Raw genomic sequence first — 25232 nt, 5'->3', positions numbered from 1 at the left:
CCCCCCAAAACCCTATAAGTATTAAAAAAAAACAAAAAACAAAAAACAAAACAAACAAACAAACAAACAAAAAACAAAAACAAAAACAAAACAAAAAAAGCAAAAAAAAAAAAAAAACATTTACGGCCTGGAAATACGGTAGTAAATCAAGGTGTTTTTATGATTACCTTAGATAATGCCGACCCTCGTCACGCTACTCCTACTGCTCTCCTCAACCAATGCATTCCAGACCACGACATGTGACTGCAACAAACCAAGCGGAGTCGGACTCCTCCAATTTTCCGATGGCTCCTGCGAACCTGCCACACGCAATTCGAATACGAAAGTCGACTATCGAGTCATGACCGACAAAAAGGCAGCTTTTAACTTCCCGGGATACATCTGTGGTAGATGGAAATCAATTAAGCATATCACGATCAATTTCGTAGGACAAGTTATTACCGTTCCGGAACGCATCGCCATGGAAACGACGGCGGTAGAGTGTGATATCATGAGACAATCGAGGCGATGCAACGAGAGCCCAATGATGAAATCAGAAAACAAATGGATATTTAACCAAGAACCGGAGAACTTCGGTTATTGGCTAAGAACCACCACTGTGGTTACAGTCAACTGTATGTAAGAAGAAGTCGTCCTTTCCCGAATTGACGAAGGAGACATGATAAACACGCCACTAGGAAAAACCAACGTATCTCATGGATCTCTATCCCATAACCATCTAACATTATTTTGGATCGACACCTACGGAAAACCAACTGATATCGTAATCCGACAATTAGAGAAAGGCGTGGGATTCTGGTACGAATCTTCAACGAACGGGACTTGGATCCTCCAAGACGACTCCAAACAGTTGGACTTTCACGTACGGTTGACGTCACGCTGCCAAACCGTGAAATGCGACAAAAAAATAGACAGTTGGACCGTGATCGGAGACAACCATTTGTTCATCATTAAATACCCATTGGGACCTTCCGCAGTTACCGTACCATCCATCATCAAGGATATTGTGACAAAAAGAAATGACCCTTTAGATATCAACATCCGACAAAACGCAAGAATCCAGTATTTGGAGGACGCCGCCATCCGTCACGAAAATGAACTTATCCGCGTCATCCAGAGCATGCAGTGTGACCAACGACGTGCTAAGCACGCACAAGCCGTGTCAACTGCCCAATACAATGGATGGCTGGCAGCCGCACAGCTGGGTCTTCGGCAATGCATCAAACTGATCGCCACCGGAAACATCGTCTCAGCCCTACAATGCACCCCTACAACAGTAAATTTCACGATGGATACAACCACTTGTGGACCTCAACCGCGGTTCAACAATTTCACCATTGGCCGGTCCGGTTGGGAACTCACTGCTTTTACGCCATGCTACTGGGCTGGAGGTATCGTGAATTTTAACGACAAACCTCACGCCTATCGCAATAACACGTGGCAACCGGTCGAAGCATCCGTCGTCATCCCACAGCGTGATTTGGCTGACGCTTTCCGATATCAAGACGTCAACTTCTTCGAATATCAACATCAAACCAACCCCGCTTATACAGAAGCCCTCATTAGCCCAATGGATATAATGGCCGATATCACAGCCTCCATGAACGAACATTCCCTGACTGTCCCCAATCAAATTACAGGGACATCGGCTATCGTCGTATCCGCAGCCGAGAAAGCAGGTCTCGGAACCATTACCAATTGGTTCGAGAATTTTAAAGTCTACTCATTCATCATCCTGCTCATCGCTATTTTCCTACTGATCGCTCGTGTTTGTTACGCCCTCGGATTTTGTGGTTTGATATGGAAATGTTGCTGTAAGCCCCCACGTCCTCCCCTACGGCGGTTTACCAGCCGAGAAGCAGCCGACCCACAGGTCCCTGAATTTTCTTTTGGATTGCGGGACGCAATCTAGTATGACGGGGAGCGATGTAACGAAACGCCAAGCGAAGCCCCTTCTTGCCCTTTTATTTTTTTGCTTAATTAAACTAAGACCTTATTTCTTAAACTCCCCTTAACTTAATACCCCACTAGTTGACCTAGTTATTAGACTTTCTAGAAAATATAACAAGCGGAGAGAACAAGTCTCGGCACGCCCGTTATAAATAGAAACTTTTATGATTTGTCCAAAGCCGCCCAAATCGGCCTTAACCTGCCGTAGCTAAAAATAGATATATTTTTGTCTGTTGGGAATTGCCCGAAACGGCCCGAAACTGCCCGGCCTATTTTTAACAATCGTCCAAATTCGCCCGATACCGCTTGAATTTGTCCGCCTATACCTCTTCGTGACGTCCAAATTCGCCCGATACCGCCCGATTTTGTCCGCCTATACCTTAACATTGTCCCGTATGTCCCCCACGGGATGATGACTAACATATAAAAAGCCACCGCAAACTCCCAAAAGTCAGTCAGATCTACTCTGCCTGTTCCGTGTGCCAACTTAGGCCTCTGCCGCTATCCCACCGAGCCCGCTACCGTAACTCTTGCAAGCCGCAGAATAAGTACCCTTTAAGTAATCACTAAGAAACTGATTGACTATTACTTTATTACGTCTATGCCTTGAAGTTAGTACCCATTGGTAACCTTAAAGTGTCATGAGTCTTCTTCCCTCAATTTACGAGCTTGTTTAATTATTCTACGGCGACCTGTTGCAAATCGGTTTATAATACACGGCTTTTTATTTATTGCGTGCGTGTTGTTTTATGCTTGCTAAGTATACAAGACATTGTGAGTAAAGACGCCGCATTAAATTAAACTTTTCCGTATTGGAGACAACATGACAACGTCGTGTACTCCTTTACACTAGTGCCTAATTTATCACCCTGCTCCTTTATTGTGGCCTCTACACTTAAGAAGTTCTAGACTTAGAAAAATCTACGTTGGACTCAGAGCAATTTTCATTAATGTTCCGACGCGCTTTTATTAAAGATATCTATGGGTAGAGTTTTCTGGCTGCGGCAGTATCGCATAACTTCCACGCCTTCCAGTAAATCCATACCGAAAACAATAGAAAATGAGAGCCGGTGACTAAACTATCACCCTGCTTCCAGATTGTGGTATATACTACCTGACAGTTCTTTGAGATATTAAATACCCTTTTAACTGTGATAATGACTGTATTAGCCGTCGTTTCGCAGCCCGCAGCGAAGTAAGAAATGGCAAGAGAAATTGTTCAAAGTAATATTTTCTTATCGTGTCCCTCATATAATTTCTGTGTCGGACTCAAAGCCATCTTATTGATGTTTCGACACTTTTTGTTTGCGTTACAAATATTTTTGTGTAACGGATTTTCTTGTCACCAGGATCAAATGATGCTTTGATTGAAGTATACCTTAGTTTTCCATAGAGTTCTTTGAGCTATTTGTGAATTTGATGCTGTATTATTATTATTTTGATTATTTAAATAAATATTTTTTTTTTTTATTTTGCGACTGATTTAACTTTCGTGGGATCCATTTTTTTTTTTTATTATTATTATTAATTTTGTTTTGTTCAAACTAACCCTATTTTACAGCTGGTACTACTTGTTTTTCTGGTTTAGTAAAGGGGTAGATACGTTAGACCTAATCAGAGTGTCTCTACCTCGGCACGAATTTGCTTTATGTCCTTCTTGTTGACAAAAATAACAAGAAGGCGGTTTTTCCCGTACTTTATTTTTTCTTGAATATTGAAAACACATCTCGATGTTGTGGTTTGCAAGGCCGCAATTTGCACACCCTATGGCAGACTGCATAAACCTATTGTTTTGTCTAAAACTATCTTGACCTGAGTTGTTTCGGTTAGTCTTTCTGAAAGGCTTTACGTGTATCTGTCGGTAGCCGTAGGCTTGTTTTTGTCTAGTGAAAGTTTTTGAGGAGGAGGGCTTTGGAAAATTGATTTGTTTTGATTGGTTCGACGCATAATTGTGCCTTCCCTTTGGTGGGAGAACCGCCCCGTTTTCTTGCCAGAGGTTAAACTGTATCAAGCTGTCTAGATTTTCCATGAGGTCTATTAATCTGTCTATTTTATTGTTCAAATTTGTAAATTGTTTTGTTTCGTGCATAGTATACTCGGTTGTCTCAGAGACAGAATTTGGGGTGTGATAGAAACTGTAGGATTGAAGAGTATTATTAGTCGATTGTAGAATCGGAAAACATTCTATGGTCTGGTCGACAACATCGGAAAACGAATCTGACGCTAAAGAGGAATAACTGGGATTCTTTGAAATTACACTTTCTCTTGTGGTTTTGCCAATCTGCCTGTTTGCAATATCTAAATTTTTTATTTTGTTGTCTGTTAGAATATCGTGGGATGTGATAGACAGGTTTCCGTTGTTAATGACATCTCCATTCGGCTTATCATTGCACTGAATTGTTACTTGGTCAATTTTCGATTTTACGTTTAAGCTACTTAATTCGGAAGCAATGCTACTTTGGGGAAAAAGATTGACGGCGCTTTGTCCTTCCGTTAAGGGTTCGAATTTATGAAAAGAAACGTTGCTACTTGTTTGTAACTTAATTTGTTTGGTAGATTTTCTAGACGTAAAAAAAATAGCAATTCTTTTTAGAAACGACGCTTTGGTTATTCTAGTTAGGGTTGACTGCGTGTCAGATAAAAGAGTCTTAGGTCTATCCACTTGGGTCAAGGATACAGTGTTCATAGTAAAATGAGTTGGCCTTTTTTGAAAGCTCGTTTTCCTTTCGGACAACAAGGAGTCATGTTCAGCAGTATTAGCTGATATTGGTAATATTTCCATTGACTCGATAGACATATTTTCAGTCTTAGTTGGCTGTTGAAAAAAAAAAAAAGGTACGTCTTGTCTTAGGCTAAACACCAGTACACAACGACACTGTAAGTGAGTTCGAAAACCGCTGCCACCAGATGTAAAGGAGTACACGACGTTGTCATGTTTTCTCCAATACGGAAAAGTTTAATTCAATGCGGCGTCTTTACTCACAATGTCTTGTATACTTAGCAAGCATAGAACAACACGCACACAATAAATAAAAAGCCGTGTATTATAAACCGATTTGCAACAGGTCGCCGTAGAATAATTAAACAAGCTCGTAAATTGAGGGAAGAAGACTCATGACACTTTAAGGTTACCAATGGGTACTAACTTCAAGGCATAGACGTAATAAAGTAATAGTCAATCAGCTACTTAGTGATTACTTAAAGGTTACTTATTCTGCGGCTTGCAAGAGTTACGGTAGCGGGCTCGGCGGGAGAGCGGCAGAGGCCTAAGTTGGCACACGGAACAGGCAGAATAGATCTGACTGACTTTTGGGAGTTTGCGGTGGCTATTTATATGTTAGTTATCATCCCGTCGGGGACATACGGATCAATGTTAAGGTATAGGCGGACGAAATCGGGCGGTATCGGGCGATTTTGGACGTCACGAAGAGGTATAGGCGGACAAATTCGAGCGGTATCGGGCGAATTTGGACGATTGTTAAAAATAGGCCGGGCAGTTTCGGGCCGTTTCGGGCAATTCCCAACAGACAAAAATATATCTATTTTTAGCTACGGCAGGTTAAGGCCGTTTTGGGCGGCTTTGGACAAATCATAAAAGTTTCTATTTATAACGGGCGTGCCGAGACTTGTTCTCTCCGCTTGTTATATTTTCTAGAAAGTCTAATAACTAGGTCAACTAGTGCGGTATTAAGTTAAGGAGAGTTTAAGAATTAAGGTCTTAGTTTAATTAAGCAAAAAAAAAAGGGGCAAGAAGGGGCTTCGCTTGGCGTTTCGTTACACAAGCAAACTTCTTTGATTTTTTGTTGTTTCTGAACAGATTTCGACATTTGGCAAATCCTTATCACAAAACATTGCAGAATCAATCAAAATGCTCAGTTGTCCTTCAGAAGGCAAGTTGAGCAAGCAGGGGGAGGGGAGTTTCTCTACAGGTGTAGTGATGTGATGCTCTTCCACATTCACTACTGATATGAAAGAGTTCATTATGATATTGGTGAGTTTAGTTTAATTAAAAGTAGTTACCGTCTGGTGAAAGTAAACTAATTACACTTTCTGGTGTGGCAGTACTGCCATAAATATGAGATGAAATGTTATGAGATGAAATATCATTTACAGACAATGATACAGCTGTGAAATTTTCATTGGTTGATACGGAAAGAGGTGCCTTTGATTGTGAAGAACTACCTTTTGACGCTGATGTTCTTGTAACACCATTCTTTTCCTTTCTTTTTATGCGTTTAGGTTCGCACACAGGTAATGGCATGTCTTGCTGATGCCTTACAGATATTGAAAAAGGGACAACCATTTGAAATGTTGGAAAGAACTTGCCTTTTTTATGGTCTTAAGAGACGGCAACTCTAGAAAACCAGTAGGGAAATTATTTAGTTATTATTAAATGTTATGATGTTTTATAATTACCAAGAAAGTGCTTTGGTTAAGCACCAGCATTCAATCTCCATCTGGAATAAGGGTAAAAGTCACTGAGAAGATATTCCCCCTTTTTAACGTCACATTCTTCGAAATGCTAACTACAAATCCTAGATTTACTACTGAATTTTGCATTCGGTATTAACTCTTTCCATCTAATAAAACTATTTGGGGGAACAGAGAAAAGCGATATCTTATTTCCTGCACTAGGTAATAAACAATTTGGAAATATGCAGTTCTTATTTAAATATTGGGCACTTTCCATTGTCATTTGGTTTCCAACAAGGCACGAGAAGCCATTTTACAAAATTAATGATTGTAAAAATAAATTCAAAGTTTACTCACTAGATGGATAATTAGATGGCGGAAGTGAGGAGGCGGAATAGAGTTTGCTGGAGGGGGGGGGGGGGCTGGGATAGCGAAATTTGGGCTAGTTGCCAAAAGGACTCCAGGTTTTCGGACACTTGGACTTTTGTCCCTCGACACTTGGACGAGCGGTTCGCGACATGAGGACATCTGTCTAGCGACGTTTGGACTATTGGTTCCCGACGTTTGGGCGCGACAATGAAATGTTGCTGAACCCAGCAAGTCCTATACTTTACGACAAGTGAACTCCCGGGCAAGCGACAAATGGACTTCTGTGGCAGCGACCTTTGGACTATTTTTTGTTTTGAAATAATATAAAAACTATTTTTTCTTTGAAGTTATTGTTTTTAAACTTTTGTGCTGCCCAAATCTAACCTAGTATTATTGAAATCCACGTTTGATCGTGATTTCAATCCTCTGAACGAACCCAGAATAATTGCCGAGCCGAGACGGAAGAATTTAGTATTTTATGTTAGATATTTAAAAAACAATGAGCTACAAACCATTTTGTTTACATTCATTTTATCTTATACAAAAACATGAGGTACAAAGCCAGGCCATTTTTGTTAAATTTTTTTTTGCACATTTTCAGTTATTGCCAAGTCTATAACACATCACCTACACTTATCTTACATACAACAAAAAATTATTTATGTTTTCAGGTCTAGCAAAACCTTAGTAATGTGGCTGACTGGCTGTGCCACTGTGGACCTGTGGCCAGAGTTACTATACAGTAGGTGCCAAAAGTATCCGAACACTTCGAGTTTTCGGACCATGGGTTCAAATGACGGAGGGCGCTTAGCGCGATTGCGAAAAAAAGGGATAAAAAACCCGTCTAAGTGCATGAAAATAATTTTGTGACCTAATAATAAACTAAGGTATCTAAAGAATTTTTTTTTTAATTTTTTTGACTTGTAGCCGCTAGCCGGCATATCAGTGCACAATTATCCGAACGCGGGGTTTTCCGCCTTGCTTCCTTATGGCACTACGTGTCTTCTTTATTTTTTTTTTAATATACCAAATATAAGACTATCAAAGACTAACTAGGCTTATTATGTGTACAAATACGTAATCTACTTATTCCGGCCATTTGTTATACTTAAACTTAAATCCATTTTTGGTAATTAATTTTTCCGTGGCCGGCTATGTGTCATTTTCTGATTTTTTACCGCCAGAAAAATATTTATACATACTGCAACTAGGGGCACGCGGGTATGCGTCATTGTTTGTCAGATTTCGCGCATTTGGAGACAAATGCAACCGAAATTTGCATGATTTTCAAGTAGAAAAACAAAAAAGGTTTTTTTAAATCATGGAAAAAGGTCAGTCTGGCACTAACTTTTGTGTTCGCGTAACCTAAAATGCCTAAGCGAAGGGAATTAAGTGTGCATCAGAGAGAAGAAATTGGAAGGTTGCGTAAAAGTGGAACATCGTTTAGGGCGATAGCTTTATTAGTTAATTGTGGAGTGAGTACAGTTGAAAATACTATTGATCGCTTTAATGAAACGGGAAGTAATACCAATCGACCAGGTCGTGGGCGGAAAAGTAAACTGAGCGACCGTGATAAACTGTATATTCGCAATATTTCGAAAAGGGATAGGCGAAAAACAGCAGGTGTAATAGCCCAGGAATTTAATATTACTCGAAAAATTACTGTAAGTAAAACAACTGTTAGCTTTTGCGAAGGAACATGTTAAATGGACTAGTGCGCAATGGTCAAAGGTATTTTCGTTATATTATCTAACTACCAAGATATTATTACAATTTGTTTTTCTTAGGTATTATTTACTGACGAAAGCAAATTTTGTTTATTCGGTAATAACCGCCGGGGTTTTGTCCACCGCATGCCCGGCGAAAGGTACCGAAAATATTGTATCATTCCCACCGTAAAACACGGTGGCGGGTCAGTGATGGTCTGGGGCGGCATTTCTGCAAATGGCGTAACAAGCCTGAAAAGAATTGAAGGAATTATGGAAAAAATTATAAAAAAGTTTATCATAATATCCTTGTCCGCCAGACTATTCCTGGTGGCTTATCACTATTGGGGGAGGGTTTCGTGTATCAGGAGGACAACGATCCTAAGCATTCATCAAAGATGTGTAGGGGGTATATTGAGCGTAAGGAATCGAAAGGTATGTTTTTTCTTAAGGTTTAATATTTAGAAAAATACCAGGGTATAAAAAATTAATACTTAAAGGCATCTTAAAACGAATGATATGGCCGCCCCAGAGCCCCGATCTAAACCCAATAGAGCAAATCTGGGATCATTTGGACCGTATGCTGCAAAAAAATCCCAGAACGTCGGCCGCAAATGTTTTCAAGAGTCTTGAAAATGCATGGCATGGTATAACAAATGATGTATTTAAAAAATATATATTTAGTATGCCTAGACGTTGCCAGGCCGTAATTGATGCAAAAGGTGGCCATACTCGCTACTGACGACGCCGTTTATGTAAATGTACACATCTGATTAAACATTTTATATCATTTCGCAATTGTTTTATCATTTAATTTTGCTTTCCGCTTTTTCTTGAATGCGCGAAATCCCACAAAGGAGCGCATACCCGCGCGCCCCTAGTTGCAGCATGTATAACTATTTTTCTGACGAAAAAAAATCAGAAAATGACACATAGCCGGCCACGGAAAAATTAATTACCAAAAATGGATTTAAGTTTAAGTATAACAAATGGCCGGAATAAGTAGATTACGTATTTGTACACATAGTAAGCCTAGTTAGTCTTTGATAGTCTTATATTTAGTATATTTTAAAAAATAATAAAGAAGACACGTAGTGCCATAAGGAAGCACGGCGGAAAACCCCGCGTTCGGATAATTGTGCACTGATATGCCGGCTAGCGGCTACAAGTAAAAAAAAATTAAAAAAAAATTCTTTAGATACCTTAGTTTATTATTAGGTCACAAAATTATTTTCATGCACTTAGACGGGTTTTTTATCCCTTTTTTTCGCAATCGCGCTAAGCGCCCTCCGTCATTTGAACCCATGCTAAAATGGTCCGAAAACTCGAAGTGTTCGGATACTTTTGGCACCTACTGTAAGTCTGAATTGAACAAACATGGTTACCCATGTTCGTTCCATTTCAGAATACAAGAAGGGAAATAAGTCTGACTGAAACAAACATGGTTACCCATGTTCGTTCCATTTCAGAATACAAGGGAAAGAAGTTTCAAACACATAATTACAATACACATATACAATTTTCACATAATTGTTATTCAAATTTTCTTCTATAATAAAAATGAAAAAGTTATTTAGCCGATAAATCCAATATTACGAATACCTACAGTAGTCATCATTCACTTTAAACGCTTGCGCGTTTTACCATAAGCGCCCGTGTAAAACGCGCATGATTCAGACCCGCGTATTGTGGTCTAACATTTAAGCTATATCTTTTAAACTAATATGAAATTATAGCTAAGAAAATGTTTTATTTAGTTGCGTGATTGAAAAGTTTTTGTGATTGCTGGATTTTACGTCAAAGTAAAACCCAGCTATCTTTGAACATGGTGTCATTTGCATGCTAGCTTATGGGGAAATGGATGCTTTTATTTCTGTAATTGTATAAGAACGGCTTGAACAATTTACATGCCGTTTGTTAGCATCGATGCGGATCTCATTCCTCTGTAGATGCTAGAAATTCCCTGGTACTAACTTATAATTTAAATTCCCTGAATTAATTTTTGTCGACGCAGGTCTAATTTAAGCGAATCGGCCCGGTGTTCCCCCCTCTGGCATACTCCCAGTACCACCCTTTGAACCTTTGTTCCGCGCGCACGTTACGTTCCATGTTTCAAATTTTTTTCCCTCGCTTTACCATCCTTGCACAGCTCTTTAATACCCGGGAAAATTAAAAGGAAACTTTTTTACTAAAACAAAAGAAAAATTTTATTTCTCATGCATCCAAGTTGACACACAAAATAATCAAACAATGATGAAAGGGTTGAATCAGTACTTTGTATGACCTCCTTTGGCCTGTATAACAGCTTTCATTCGTGGATTCCTTTTGGTAACTCGCCCAAAAGAGTGCATGCCTAGTCTAGCAGGCCGATCTGCTACACGGGTGATAGCAGAGTCATCAAACCTATGGTTACTGCAGACATATGGCGGGGAATTCTCTCAGAGACGATGACTTTTTTACGGGGTCTGTAAGCCCCCCGGCATGCACTCTTTTGGGCGAGTTACCAAAAGGACTCCAGGGGCATGCACTCTTTTGGGCGAGTTACCAAAAGGACTCCAGGGTAAACGACTTTTGGTTGCAGGTTTCCGACACTTGGACATCTGGCACACGACGCCAGGACATCTGCCCATCGACATTAGGACTAGTGGTTCCCGACATTTGGACACACAACAAAATGTTGCTGAACCCAATTAGCAGAATACTCGACCAGTACTCAGCGACGAAAAGACTTCCAGTTAAACGACGAGTGGACTCCCAGGCAATCGACGTTCGAACTCCCGGGTAATAGACGTTTGGAATCTTTTTGTTTTTGTTTTCTTTTTTTTCGAGTGTTCTTTACGACATAGGAACTCCTCATCCAGCGACAAAAGGACTCCCAATCCAGTGACGCACGGATTTGCTTATTTGTTGCAGCTGAAGGATCGTTAAGAACATAGGTATTTTTAATTGACTATGATTATTGTATAGATATTTGTGCTTACATTTATCGGCTGGATAACTTATTTATTTTTATTATAGAAGAAAAGTTTAATTACAATTATGTAAATATTGTACTCTGAAATGGAACGAACATGGGTAACCATGTTTGTTCCAGTCAGACTTCTTTCCCTTCTTGCATTCTGAAATGGAACGAACATGGGTAACCGTGTTTGTTCCAGTCAGACTTCAGAACACAAACAGATTGTAGTTCAAATGTTAATGTATTAAACAACATAAATACAAAATTCTTCGTTCACGGTTGTACAATTTTTCTGGGTAGATTTACATATGGCAATCACGATCAAACGTAAATTTAAACAGCGCTTGGTTACACTTCGGCAGGACATAAGGAAAAAAAAATAATAACTTAAAAAATAACACAAGACTTAAAAAATAACACAGGCAAGGAAGCCCCTTAAACAACTGCTTGCCGTCCACGAACTCCAGGCCTTCGCTGGCCAGACATTCTTGCGATTTCACAAAATTCTCGACTAATTCGTAAACAACACTTTGGTTTTCGTTAAAGGACATGTCCAAAAAGTAGATAAAACAATGACACAATTATTGCAAGTTGCTCTAAACTCACGTAATTGTATTCAATTTTTTTACATTACAGTAATAAGAGAATCTATAATCTAGCCGATAAATCCAAGCTATAAATATAAGATAAATATAAGCTAGACAATAATTACAATGAAATATGAAGACCAATCGAATTTAAAATACTTACCGAAAGAAAAAGAGTCCAAACGTCGCTGGCCCGGGAGTTCACTGGTCGTAATCTCGTAAAGGACTTGCTGGGTTCAGCAACATTGATTGTCGCGCCCAAACGTCGGGAACCAGTAGTCCTAACGTCGCTAGACAGATGTCCTCCTGTCGCGAACCGGTCGTCCAAGTGTCGAGTGCCAGAAGTCCAAGTGTCGGAAAACCTGGAGTCCTTTGGGCAACTAGCCCAAAAGTCCCTATCCCCAGATCGGCCTGCTAGACTAGTGAAACTAGCGGGGAATTTTGGAACCATGCTGTAAACACCCGCTGGTTTTAGGGACAGGCGATCGTGTACCCTACTATTTTATCGTGTCTAAAACTCTAAATGCTCATTGGGGGCTGTGTCCTGTGTTATCTCGATACGACTCTTGTTTAATAATAACTAATAATTATGACTTCAACGTTTGGAAGCTGCTCCCCATATCCCTACTTATCTGCTGGGGTGCCGGGGTAGGTTGAAAGAAAACTTATTTATCCCAATCATACTTTTCCTGGTCTAATGCTTATTTTTCTCAGCTCTTTTGCCTACAGAACAGTCAAAGATAGAATGCCAGTGATTCTCACTAAAGTGATAGATTTTCTTTGCCGCAATAAACACGAAATTCTGGAAAGTTCTACTGCAGAGGTACTACCACAGTAGTCTGTTATGTCACCCAAATATTAGTGAAGATTTATAATTACTGTCCACATAATCCTAGGCAGGATCAATAGAAGACCTGAAATTGATAATTGGAAAACTATCTCAGCTCAGAAGTGAAATGCAAACAAACAAAACCTTACGTCCACTAGAAATATCTTCCTCTCATCTTAGAGATGGTGCAAAATGGAATAATGAATTAATTGAAGCGAAAGACAGTAGTTCACCACAGTGGTTTAGCTCACCCTGGCTGCTGGTGGAGTGTTACATGTACAGGGCTATCTATTGCATTTTTGAAAACAGGTATATTCAGTTGAGTTTGTGATGAAAAACTTTTGAAACCAATGGTTTTTTTTTCCTACCTTAGCATCCACCTGAAGAGACTTGATCCCTTTAGTCACATGAAAGAAGAATTAATAATTTCCCAAAAATATGTCCTCAGTCAGCTTGTTGCCTACACAAATGATTTAAGCCAAACAATTACCAGTGCTTCACACTTGCAAGCCAACTTCATGAAACTACTAGAGGTTATTTCTTAAACCTGGCTGTGTTAGAAGCCTTGTATTTATACATTAATTTCCGTGTTAGATAAGTCTGTGGGCGAATCGCAACGACTTATCTCTGTCGGGCGGAAATGCAGAGACAAAGCCAGGCTCATTTTTAGATGACGTTGAACAACTCAGTTCACATATTCTAGTTAATAATGCCAATGAACTTTGGCTTTATGTGGAACAAGTTCAAAAAGATTTTCGGAACAAAGAGCTCGGCATTATAATGGACAACTCTGGATTGGAAATGGTGGCTGATCTTTGCCTTGCAGTATACTGCATATCTCACCAGCTCTTCGATCGTGTTATTTTCTACGTGAAAAAAATTCCTTGGTTTGTCTCTGACACAACTTTTGACGATCTGCAATGGGCACTTCATTACATGGAGAAAGATGTCCCAGAAATGCAATGTTTTGCAAGTAAATGCCTTGGTTACTTGGACTCACAACAATTTCAGGTGGTAGAGGAGGGCTACTTCACGTTGCCGCTGCCGTATCATGTTATGAATAAGGAAGACCCCGACCTTTACAATAAACTAAGTCAGAGTCAGCTTCTTATCTTTAAAGGTAAAAAAGAAAATGATAATTTGTAATTTTCTGATGGGACAACCTAGTCTTATTTCTCCCACTCCCTTCAATTAGGTGATCTGAACTATAGAAAGCTAGGTGCGGATATCGACTGGCCGTCCACCACCACTTTCGAGAAGTTTTTGCAGGGCTTCAAGCCGGCACCGCTTGTTGCATTAAGGACTATAAAAGCAGAAATCATTTGTGATATACCATCAACTAAGGTGAGCGAATTGGAATTATTGGACAAAGATTGGATGACTAAAGGAGACTATGGTTTAATACAATTTATTAAATAATGTTATGAATAAAACTTGTTCTTTACAACATTGTATTAACTAAAAAATCTTTTCCCGCAAAAAACCTAGAAATCAAATTGTAATTGCCCACAGTTTAGAATGCCCATCTAAAGATGATGGTCGAATATTTGCTTTTTCCAGTATATTCGCATGATTTCTGTCTAGAGGAAGCCTCGCTTATTATCTCCTGCATAGTCAATGAGGCTCACCAACATCCATCTGGTAGTAAATAAATACCGTGGCGATACCACCTAAGATGACAACGACATGGATACACAGCAAAGCATTTAATTTTCATTCCGGGCTACAAAACCGAAGAAGAAAAATTTACAACTGTGTTTGATACAGAATTTTGCTAAACATTTCGCTGAGTTTTGAGGTTTCTGTTAGATACTTCACGAAGTTGTCATCTCCATTTTTTGATTTTTCTTCAAGGAATTCGCTCGAAGTGCGAAGAGTTATCCTTGGAAGAGAAACGTTGTAATATAGGTAAATTTTATTATGGAATGTTGCATAAGCAAATGCAGGCAGTGAAGGGGCTTGGGAATTCAGGGAATAGTATCCTGCGGTAAAGGCGGAGACTGATTGGTCAAACTGAAATCTAACAGTCTGTTTCTCTTGGTTTACAATATAGGTCTGTCCATCCTGTAAAACAAAATTGCTCACTATGATAGTCACTGCACATTCATTTCTGCATTCTTATCACCCAAGAGCAAGCGACCACTTCTTCTCGACCGTCACCTGTAATGTCAAGTTTTGAAAGCGCAAATAGCTGATGATCAACCTGCAACGACCTAAATTGAAACATAATCTTCAATATTTTGCACATCATGCCAAAAATTTCTCGAACCCATACACTGGCGTTTAATGAATAAAAAATAATAATAATTTACTAAAACAAAGGTATTTACACTAATAACTTTGCTATAGTTTCGATAAATTTGGGTTTATGGAACAGTTATTTAATATTCGATTTGCGGAGACATAAGAAAAGGAAACCTATTACCATAAAATTTGCTCATCTCGTACCATCATCAGGGTACCATCCAGTGTTGCTGAAAACGTCAAGAGTTACAACTGTATCATAGCTTAAGTTCATTATTGTACGCTAACCAACAGCATAAAGGGCTCCTTGATGTTCGTCTTGATGTGACATTCCTTGAGATATATTACCCAATATCTCGGTAGAAACGTTAGGATTGCGCATATGTGAATATGCAAGAGGATGATAGTCAATGGACATTTTAGACAATAGCTCTCTGTTAAAAGAGTAACATACTAAATTTTTTAAATGTACGCGTTATTCGTTAAAATCAAGATATCGCTGTTCAGTTACAGAATATTACCTTGATTCTTCCTTGTCATGCTCCTCACTGTTTTCCAACGGCTTACATTTTAGACGGATGAAGGTTCCCCCAGGATGGGCAACCAATAACGATGGAGTACGATTAGCCATATCATTTATGGCCACAGTGCCGATTTGGTTGGCAAATTCCCATTTGTTCAGGCCGACTAGCTTTGTGTTAATCCACTGATATGTACGGACGACCCGGTCCGTCAGGCCAATCACAAGTTCAACTATAAAACAAAAATTTACAATAAATCTCTTTGTGTTTATGCATAATTGGGTAAAAGCATAATTCTAGCTTCATTGGATGGTTCTTACTCATTCCGTCTGAATTCACGTCATGAAGAAGAAGAACTTTAGTATTAGCAGGTATTCGCTGTACGTGTGTTGGTTTCATAGGAAGTTCCCCATCACTGCACGTATCGGTGAGAAAATCGAAAATATAACACCACCCTTCTCCATTGACAACTACCAAGGAGTTCCGTCCCTTTAATTTTTTTTTTGTTTTATTCAAGATTGTCAGTCGATCAAATTGATACTGTAATCTTGGATAATTTAGAAACTTACCACATTGAATATGTCTCCGACACCTATGGCAGTTACCTGTCAAAAAAGAACGCTTTCAATACTAGATCTTTTAATTATAAGACCATTTATGGGTTTGATAAAAAGATAAAACGTTGAATATCAACATCAGAATGTAACTCACCATTCCTAAATCATTAGCTCTTCTCCAACATTTGCTAGCGTTGCCCTTGTAGATGAATACATCGCCATTTTCGTTCCCCACCACAAGCTCATCGCTTTTGTCATTATCGACATCGCCAAACAAAAAAGCATTTTTGAAAACGGACCCAGGAAAATCAAATTCAAGGCGCTCCACATACGATACAGCTCTCATTGTATTTCAAGTCTAGATTAAACGCCAAATCATTCAGTAATGTAACATTAAGTGTTATAAAAAATGTTCATGTTAAGATGACAACTAATTGTTTGGGAACATAAGCCTACAAGCTCTGTTAAGTGGCCATACAATGTGGGTAGCTTTAGCAGTTATTAAACCTAGGGGAATTGGACCAAAGAAATTAGAATCCATAGACTGAGAATGATTTTCTCCTTCAATCCAACAAAACCCTCTGGGCACTTCAACATATGACTGGCTTTGACTTTTAGGTTTAATGACATCTCCTTCTAAGCCAATAATACGTTTGATCAGACATGCATCTGGATTCCGTGGTGAAACTAATGACACAATGTCTCCTCTTTGAATGTGGAAATCCCTGACAGCCCAACGATTTAGAAGAACATAATCACAAGTTGCACTATCTGGATTCAGGATCTAATCAGGACACGAGATAAACAGAGTTTGTATGAAATTTCTTGAAAAAACTTACAAAGATTTAACAATTCTCACTGGTTGCATCGATACGCCGTTGACCTTAGCTATGTAACAGACCGACGAGACAAAACTGATTCCTATCGGAATCCCTGACGCTAATGAGCGTAACCAGTTTGCTTTACCCATGGAGATCTTTAAACACTGCTATACAACAGTCACAATCATTGACTCGAGAAATTTCAAAAGAGGAAACTTTTAATATAGAGCTAATCTATAAATTCAATTATGATATAAAAGAGCTACGGCACACTTACTTGTTTTTACTAGTGTTGGGGATACCGATACCGATACGGGGTGTGCCTAAAATGCGCGCAACGCGCCTGCGCACCTGAACCCCCTAAACTGCGCGCAATCCCAGCGCGCTTCGACCACTAAAATGCGCGCTTTCATTTGCGCGCAATATGAAATCGTGTACCCCCTATTTCACTGTGTAATAAAAATGATGTATAAGTAAATAAACTAAATTATAAAATTATAATGTTCTCGAAGTTTATTCTATGGGCGCTAGTATTAGAGGCACTTAGTTTTTTAGCATAGCAACAGTGAAAACTGTTGAAAACAAAAAAGTGCAGCTTCTGATAAAAAAGCTATAGGAAAAGAACCACCGTGGGATCTCATCCAGTGCGACGGATGTAAAGAATGGTTCCACCGCAAGTGTGAATTATGGCCTGAAACCCCAGAAGATATTAAATGGTTCTGCAGAATTTGTGCAAAATAAAATTTTAATGTCAGCATGTGTGCAACATTTATGAAACGTGGAATACATGTAGGCTACCATCACGTTACCCTAACGAGTTGTGTTTTTTTAAAGAAATTTTAAATTACTTTTGCTATAATCCACGCAAATTTGGGCGAATTGCGCACAAAATTGGGAGAAATGCGCGCAAATTTGGGCGAAATGCGCGCAAATGAAGGCGCGCATTTTAGTGGTCCAAGCGCGCTGGGATTGCGCGCAGTTTAGGGGGTTCAGGCGCGCAGGCGCGTTGCGCGCATTTTAGGCACACCCGATGGCCGATACGGGTGTACAGCGATGTATCTATAATTTTAGATATTCGATATCGATACGATCCGATTCCGATGTATCTATATATCGGATCAGCGCCATCTAGCGGTGGAAATAAAAACTCGATAACCGGCAATATATAGTATAATAGATATACTTATATTGCCGATTTATGACGAATCCTCCTCTTCATCCTCCAGTACAGATATCTTTAACAAAACAACCTAGCAGAAATATTACATGACCATTTCATCTTAAATCTTGGGACTTGAACCATAGACCAGTTTCGGATGCTGCGTTGCAAAATTTAAAAAAATCCAGGGGGGTTTCGATTGCAGGGGGAGATAGGAAAAAAGGGGGTTTTTTATTTTTTTTTACCCTACAAAAAATTTTACCTCCAAAAAAGCTGTTATTTTTCCAGGAAACTTTTTGAAAGGTACTTGTTTACAATGTACCGTAGCAGACGTAAAGTGATTGACTGTGACTAATGACTGTAGTGTCAAACTGTTTTCGTTTTTTATGTCATGAGTAGTGTAGTTTGTGATGTCAGTAATGAGTTATTTGACACAATTAGTCTTTTTAAGTTATCTGATTATACTAAAGGACTTATTCATAAGGAAAAAGAAATTTACTTAGAAAAACGTCTGCTTCTTGTTCTACAGTTGTAATACGGGGAGGGGGGGGGGGTGTTGTGGAAAGGTAAACAAGTACCTTTCAAAAAGTTTCCTGGAAAAATAACAGCTTTTTTGGAGATAAAATTTTTTGTATTATATCAGCACAGAGGTATAGTACACGATTCCAAAAGATTTTGTAATAAAACTAACTACAACTTAATTAAATATATTATTTTTCATTTCTCTCCTATAGGGCCCGAGAGGAAAAATACCCCAGGTCGGAATTCAGCCTTGGCAACTCAGCATCCGATCTTGGTCTATAAACTAGGGATGATTAATTATTTATAAAGACTGGAGAAGACGCAGAATGTCTTAAAGTGTAGTATTCTAGAACATTTCCTGAATTGGAAAAGTATTACTAGGGTAAATAAATCAAAAACCTAGCGCTCGGCCCCGCGCCAATCGGGGACCTTTTTAGTCGATCCGGTGCGGGATAATCTTAATCGGGGAAGTCATATCGGTGCTCGGTGCGGTGATTTCGGTGCTCGGTGCCTTCCCCGATTACGATCCCCGATTAGGAAACTTAAGACAACGATTTTGGATGTGTGGCATAACTTCGAATAAAAATTAGAAGAATACACCATCACTACGTAATTAAACTTGAATTAGTAATAAAAAATAGTCATTCAGAATACTTTTTTACTAAAATGTTACTATTTTTCTTATATCAACCTGTCTTAAAAGCATGTAATAAGTCAAAACGGGAAACCATAAATATATCAGTTCACTCCGAAAATTAAAATGTAATTATATTTCATTTCTCTCTGTATGACAATTGTATTACCGTGTGACAACACGAAACGAATTAATTGAACAAGGGCAATAACAAAATGTAACAACTTAAACGTAATTACATAATACCAATTCACACGAATTTAACATATATTAATTTAATTGTTATAAGTAGCTGGGCAATATTTACACTTGAAAGTTTTACTTGTTCCAATTTCATCGAAATGCAACCAAGTCCAGGATTTTCTTTTCCTCGTTCTTGATACAGAGGAGCATTGCAGCTGATTCTGTAGACTGAGAAGATGATGTTGACGTAGATGTGCCTGTGGACAAGTATTTCTTAAATTACTTAATTTCTCCTCACAGAATTGGAATTGAGAAGCAAACTGACCTGCAAGACTACATGCTTCATTTGTTGATTGCATTTCAGCACTTTCATAAAATGCACTGTCGTAAAATTTAATGCTAATTGTGCTTTGTGTACTGACGTTAGACGCATTGGACAAAGCCGACACCGATCTTTTATGAACACGTGAATTCTTCGGTGGCATTTTAGTAGAAAAATCGCCTTTAGGTTAATCAAATAAAAATTACACTACGAAAGGAGTAAAACTATTAATCCCACGATTCGTAAACAACTCAGAAATGTAAGTCACCATCGAACGAAAACAATAACAAATCGCAAACTAGTCACGTGGTCCTGATTGACCAATGAGAAACATTGAATAGTCAAACATGGCGTCACCTTTTTTTCCATCACTTCAGACGCATTTCTTGTCGGTGCTTGCGGTGCAGCACCGATAATAGCACCGTTCAGCACCGAAAAAAAAAATTCCCCGCGCCGAACTTCCCCGATTCATTTTAATCGGGGAAGCTTAGCGGTGTCCCCGATAAGAACGTGATCGGGGCCGAGCCCTACAAAAACCCCCTTTTTTCCTATCTCCCCCTGCAATCGAAACCCCCTTGGATTTTTTTAAATTTTGCAACGCAGCATCCGAAACTGGTCTATCGACTCCCGGTTTATTATCCGGTACCATACCACTATGCCACCCCTGCATGTTCAAAAAGTGGGAAGTAGGGACGAGATGAAGTTCAATATATCGATACGTATCGATACGAGAACCAAATAGAAATTATAGACCATTTTCACGTTGCGAAAAGCAGTATTCATGTAGTCCGGCAACCCTGCAAGCCGCCATCTGTAGTCTTACTTAGCCTTGTTTAGGTGGATTTAACATAGGCTAACGACTTTGAGGACTGATTTCTCCCATTAATTTTGCTACCAGGAGCAAAATTATTGTGGCAAGTTGTACGTCAGGATATTGCCAACATTTCAAGTGCCAAATTTTCAAGAATTCGCTACAACTAGTACTTCAAATCATCGTTACAGTGAAGGGCTATCAACATTTGAAACAATAACAAACAGTCAACAGCAAATGGTAACTTTAAAAAATGTGTAATTTTCTTATAAAACTTAAATTTCTTGGTATAATTAGGAATGTAAATGTCTTCTGAGGATGCAGAAGATCTTTTACATGATTCAGTTATTGAATTATTTGACTTATCTGATTATTCTTCAACTTTGCCAAACGATGCTAAAGAAAGATATGTTGCTAAGCTTAATGAAGTACAGTGTGACTGTCCTTACGTCATAGAAAATGAGTATTGGACTTCCAGTACACAAGAGCTAGAAACAATATTACCATCAGTTGAATTTGAAGATGTTTGGAACTATCTAGTCTACAGAAAACAGTTTTATACAGCTAACGATATGAATAATTATAAGAGCTGCAAGTCTTATGAGATAATTTTTGGAGATGGGCTGTTTTTTGAGTTCAAGGCATTAAAACTTACAAATAATACTCATTTTCTAAACGGAAACAAATCCTGTAAACATTGTAATACTTGTAATACACTAAAAATTGAAATACAATCCGTGAACGGAAATTCAACATTCAAACTCTGAAAAAAGGAAACATGACTTTATACTTTCGTGAATGGATTCAAATCTGAGTGCCTTCGAACTATTATACTCACATGTACGGAGAAAAGGTGGCGCGATTACTTGCTCATCAGTGAAGGGAAACGAATCCGTTGGTCACCATTCGCGGCATCCGTTTTCATGGAATAACATACTTGGATCTGAATCCGTTCACGGGTGAAGACGGTGTTGGATCGATATCCCGTATATTATCACCAACAAGGTCTCTTAGCAAGGCCTACTTAATGGTTAAGGCCTGTAAACTTGAATACCTCCTATGGTGGGGAGGCGTTCCCTAGTAAGAGCCAATCAGACAAAAAAGGGTTACGACGACACTTTACGAATTACGATACAATTTGTTTCATGACGATTCTCACCAACAATTCTGGTTTCCTATAAAATAAATAAAGTACCAATCAAACGTTGTTGCACAAAATGAAGGTACCAAATTTTAATGACAATTCTGGTATCCTACAAAACAAATAAAAACTATTCAAAAATTATTGAACAAAATCAAGGTACCAAATTTAAATGAAAAAATTGCTTTCTTCATTTTTTCAGCTGAAAAACAGCTGAAGTGAATTATTGCGCAAAAATGCGCCTCTAATCTCTGCAGCCTCCTGGCGGTAATCAGTTTGTACTAAACTTTGTACAGGGTCTTATGGAAAATCAAGATTCGTCTAATTGCCACTTGACGCAGCCCACTAGATGTAATAGGGGTGCGTTTTATCGTCAACCTTTAGTTGAACTGCTCAACTTTTTGGTTGACCATAAAACGGTTTTTACGTTGGTTGAGTAGAAATTTTTGGTTGAACAACGCAGTTAACCATAAAACGAAAATTGATCTCTGCATGTGGAAAGCTCCTCCTCCTGTCCCATCCCTTTAAGAAATGCTTAATTGTAAATTTGATAGAAATAGAAAAAAATAGTTGTTTTAAGTATCGTTCACACGACAGCTCTTTTCTGCGTATTGCGTACAACGTATTACGATCTTCGTTTACGTTTTTCCTACGTAAATTTAATTTTGTTTTTTACGAACCAAAATTTACGTTAAAATCTTCGTAGTCTGTTCACACTACAGCACTCTGCACTTACGTAAGTCGTTTTTTAACGTTAATTCAAACTTTCACTTTCTACTCATAGATGTAGTGTTTGTCAATTTGAGTACTTGTTAATAATATCAACATCAAAGAATAGAATAGAATAGCAGAATTTAAAAATTGAGATAACAGAAGTAAACAGTGGTGAGATTTAAGGTATAAGAACAACCTATAAACAACAATAATACAAAAAAAAAGAATGAAGACAAGCGTGTTATATTTTGACTACGTAGTGCGATAACCTTCAAAAATCTTATGTAAAAATGAGATCAATCTCATTTTTACGTAGTTACGTTTTGACTTCGTTTTCACTCCGTTTTGAGTTTACGAATTACGTACTACGTAGAGCATTGTGTGTGAACACTTTGCCGTTTCGACAAACGCAATTCGTAACGCAAAAACGCAATACGTAGTACGTAAGATTGTACGTAAGACTGTCGTGTGAACGTACCTTTAGGAAATAACGGTGTCTGTAAATTTTTCAAAAATATTGATAATAGTATTACGTAGTTTATTGAAATTCGCTGAAATTTTTTAATATATTTATCAGTGTGGAGTAGCAGACGTAAAACATCAACATGAAAAATTTGTAACAATAAAATGCCGGATTTGCCTCTAGGCTCTTACCCAGCAAGACAAGTTTTCTCTAATCCAAAAACGATTAATACAGGGTTGTAGATCTTTTTACGCTGATCATTTTTATTATAGGGTTTAGGGTGTACAAATGAACGGAAGTGTCCGTAAAATGCGTACAAAATTTCGAGTTTTACGGAACTGACGCGCTGCCCAAGCCGGCCAGAAGGGGGGTCGGGCGGGGGGGATTGCGCGTACCCATGGGAGGGGTCAGTGAAGGGGGGTTTACCTGAGCCACACCATACGGCCCCATGTTTTCCCTTTGCCTCACATGTTAACGGTGGTGCAATGGTTAGCCGGATAGCCGGTGATGCGATAGGTCCGTGGTTCGAATCTCGATAAAAACTAGATGAATATTTCAAAAAATTTGATTGAAAATTGAAAAATACAACAGCATCAAATACTGCAATATCATGCCGCTACATGTTTCACTACATAAGTCAATTTCTTGGCTAATGGATAGCGAGTCGCAATACGTAGTAAATATTTTTGTCGACATGTTAGCAAGTCTTAAAAAGTGTCTGGTCTCGATGGAAGTTGAGGATCAGTGGTAAATACTAATGGTTCACTAGCGCGAGCGGGATCGTGATGAGTCATGACGGGAAAAGAGAAGAAGACACAGATGAACCTAAGCTATAAAATGAGTATATTGTCACATTGTAAAAGTGTAGGGGAGACTGGAGTAAGTCGGGACGGTTTTTGTTTTCCCCCTATATCTCCCAAACTAATCATTAAATTAATTTATTATTTTGTTTTTATGTATTCCATACGGTAATGTACCCCCCATATTTTTTATATAATTTAATAATAAACCATTTTCCCATATAAGACCTTTAAAGTTTTCTTAGATTTGTGGGAGGAGCCTATTTTGAGGGGTAAGTGAGGACACTAGGGTGGGTGGTGAGGGACGTTCTCCGTTTTCGCCTTAAAATTCATTAAAAAAAATTTGTACAAATTGAAATAGCGTCCCACTGCATAGACTCTATAAGTTAATAAATGTTTCAATTTGATTATTGTGTTAATAAAAAAATTTTCTTATATGATAAAAAACCCTTATTACAAGATAGGTGGGGGTTGGGCTTATTGTAATCGATTAATATGCTGAATAATCGATTGCTTGTGATCATTGTAAGGAACAGTAATGGCGTCATGAGCTCGGTGATGATTGATGGGCTTGAAGGCCAAACCCTCCCACTAATGTCCCATTTTAGTCAAAAACAGCTGTCCCGATTTCCCGATAAAGACTATTTTTTTAAAACGTTAATATTATCTACAGTAATTGATCGAAAATTATAATTTTTGTTTTTAACAATAAAGAAATGATTAAGCTTCATTTCCATATTAAATTTACATGCCCTTTGCGATTACTTTTTTCTAGAAACATTAAATGGCGGAGACAAAATTAACTAAAAAAAACCTTTTTTTAGTTTTGTTAATAACTGATACAGTTATTGACAAGACTCAACCAAATTCCATGCCAAAGTAGATTGTATGTATCTAAATAACATACTAAAAAAAATTTTAATTTTATTAAAATCTACTATTTTTCCCCCTACTGTCCCTCTTGACCCGGTGTCCCGGCATACTCCAGTCTCCCCTACCTCAACTTCTTTGTTGATGACTCACTGTTAAGGGGACGGGGGACTGCGCGTTCCAAAAGCTCCCGTGGGAGAGGGGAGTGAAAGGGATGTTATGTTAAATACATTAAGATTATAACTTGATGACATCATGGATTACGGGGATTATGACTGGCCTTACAGAGTCTAAGTCCAACTATAATCCTTCTTCTGTTTTTCACCGAGAAAATCATAAGCTGAAAAGATCGAATGATGATCTCCTTTTGGGATGCCGAGCGAATCCGAAAGCTTTCTTTCTGTTAGGTCTAAGGCTATGAGTTCATATAGCCTATAAGGCAACAATTTAGGTTTGAGCATTAACATTTCGTAATATTAAGAGATAGACTAGCCGCTGTTCAAGAGAGAATGGAATCAAGAATCCTGTTTCATCGAAAGAGCCTCCCGTTTCATCGAGGCAGCAGGGATCGATCTAAAAACAACCGACAAATTCCACGTCCATTCAAAGCCCCCATGGCGGATGACAGCACCCGGGATCGTTATAGCTCCCGCTATT

At 38.6% G+C, this 25232-nt stretch overlaps 2 protein-coding genes, 2 long non-coding RNA genes and 1 pseudogene across 5 annotated transcripts; 3 read left to right on the top strand and 2 right to left on the bottom strand.

Moving 5' to 3' along the window:
- The first annotated feature begins 247 nt into the window (after positions 1–247).
- On the top strand, positions 248–1912 carry LOC123475358 (annotated as a pseudogene).
- A 9707-nt stretch (positions 1913–11619) lies between these two features.
- LOC123475622 lies at positions 11620–12270 on the bottom strand. Its single transcript, XR_006650997.1, has 2 exons — positions 12148–12270; positions 11620–11925 (listed from the first exon to the last, which is right to left on the bottom strand). It is a non-coding gene; the product is annotated as an uncharacterized LOC123475622 (long non-coding RNA).
- Positions 12271–12423: 153 nt separating this feature from the next.
- LOC116923620 (damage-control phosphatase ARMT1) lies at positions 12424–14260 on the top strand. Its single transcript, XM_032930092.2, has 6 exons — positions 12424–12632; positions 12699–12807; positions 12881–13122; positions 13187–13346; positions 13408–13933; positions 14009–14260. Exons 1-6 carry the CDS (start codon positions 12574–12576, stop codon positions 14230–14232), a joined length of 1320 nt encoding a protein of 439 aa, XP_032785983.1. The 5' UTR covers positions 12424–12573; the 3' UTR covers positions 14233–14260.
- A 244-nt stretch (positions 14261–14504) lies between these two features.
- LOC116923621 (KICSTOR complex protein ITFG2) lies at positions 14505–17358 on the bottom strand. Of its 2 annotated transcripts, none has more exons than XM_032930094.1 (9): positions 17234–17358; positions 16290–16493; positions 16148–16183; positions 15899–16067; positions 15579–15810; positions 15346–15491; positions 15239–15287; positions 14939–15026; positions 14505–14877 (listed from the first exon to the last, which is right to left on the bottom strand). In XM_032930094.1, exons 2-9 carry the CDS (start codon positions 16479–16481, stop codon positions 14560–14562), a joined length of 1230 nt encoding a protein of 409 aa, XP_032785985.1. In that variant the 5' UTR covers positions 16482–16493; positions 17234–17358; the 3' UTR covers positions 14505–14559. The 2 variants fall into 2 exon arrangements, with proteins under 2 accessions (XP_032785985.1, XP_032785986.1); XM_032930095.2 differs by lacking the exon at positions 17234–17358 and adding an exon at positions 16975–17113.
- A 3189-nt stretch (positions 17359–20547) lies between these two features.
- LOC116923623 lies at positions 20548–21087 on the top strand. Its single transcript, XR_004394605.2, has 2 exons — positions 20548–20827; positions 20885–21087. It is a non-coding gene; the product is annotated as an uncharacterized LOC116923623 (long non-coding RNA).
- The last annotated feature ends 4145 nt before the right edge of the window (positions 21088–25232 follow it).

This window comes from Daphnia magna, linkage group LG8 (genome assembly GCF_020631705.1).
Source record: "Daphnia magna isolate NIES linkage group LG8, ASM2063170v1.1, whole genome shotgun sequence".
NCBI classification, from domain to species: domain Eukaryota; kingdom Metazoa; phylum Arthropoda; class Branchiopoda; order Diplostraca; family Daphniidae; genus Daphnia; species Daphnia magna.
The sequence above is the reverse complement of the archived record's forward strand: the minus strand, read 5'-3'. Positions and strand labels throughout refer to the sequence as shown.

Excerpts from the sequence above, each read along its gene's own strand:
- LOC116923620 (XM_032930092.2), top strand. The coding sequence starts at position 12,574 with ATGACTTCAACGTTTGGAAGCTGCTCCCCATATCCCTACTTATCTGCT. Across the intron at positions 12,633-12,698 it reads TTATCTGCTGGGGTGCCGGG|CTCTTTTGCCTACAGAACAG; the intron begins GTAGGTTGAAAG and ends TATTTTTCTCAG. Across the intron at positions 13,123-13,186 it reads TATTGCATTTTTGAAAACAG|CATCCACCTGAAGAGACTTG; the intron begins GTATATTCAGTT and ends TTCCTACCTTAG.
- LOC116923621 (XM_032930094.1), bottom strand. The coding sequence starts at position 16,481 with ATGAGAGCTGTATCGTATGTGGAGCGCCTTGAATTTGATTTTCCTGGG. Across the intron at positions 15,492-15,578 it reads CATGACAAGGAAGAATCAAG|AGAGCTATTGTCTAAAATGT; the intron begins GTAATATTCTGT and ends CTCTTTTAACAG. Across the intron at positions 15,027-15,238 it reads CGAGATGAGCAAATTTTATG|GTCGTTGCAGGTTGATCATC; the intron begins GTAATAGGTTTC and ends GTTTCAATTTAG.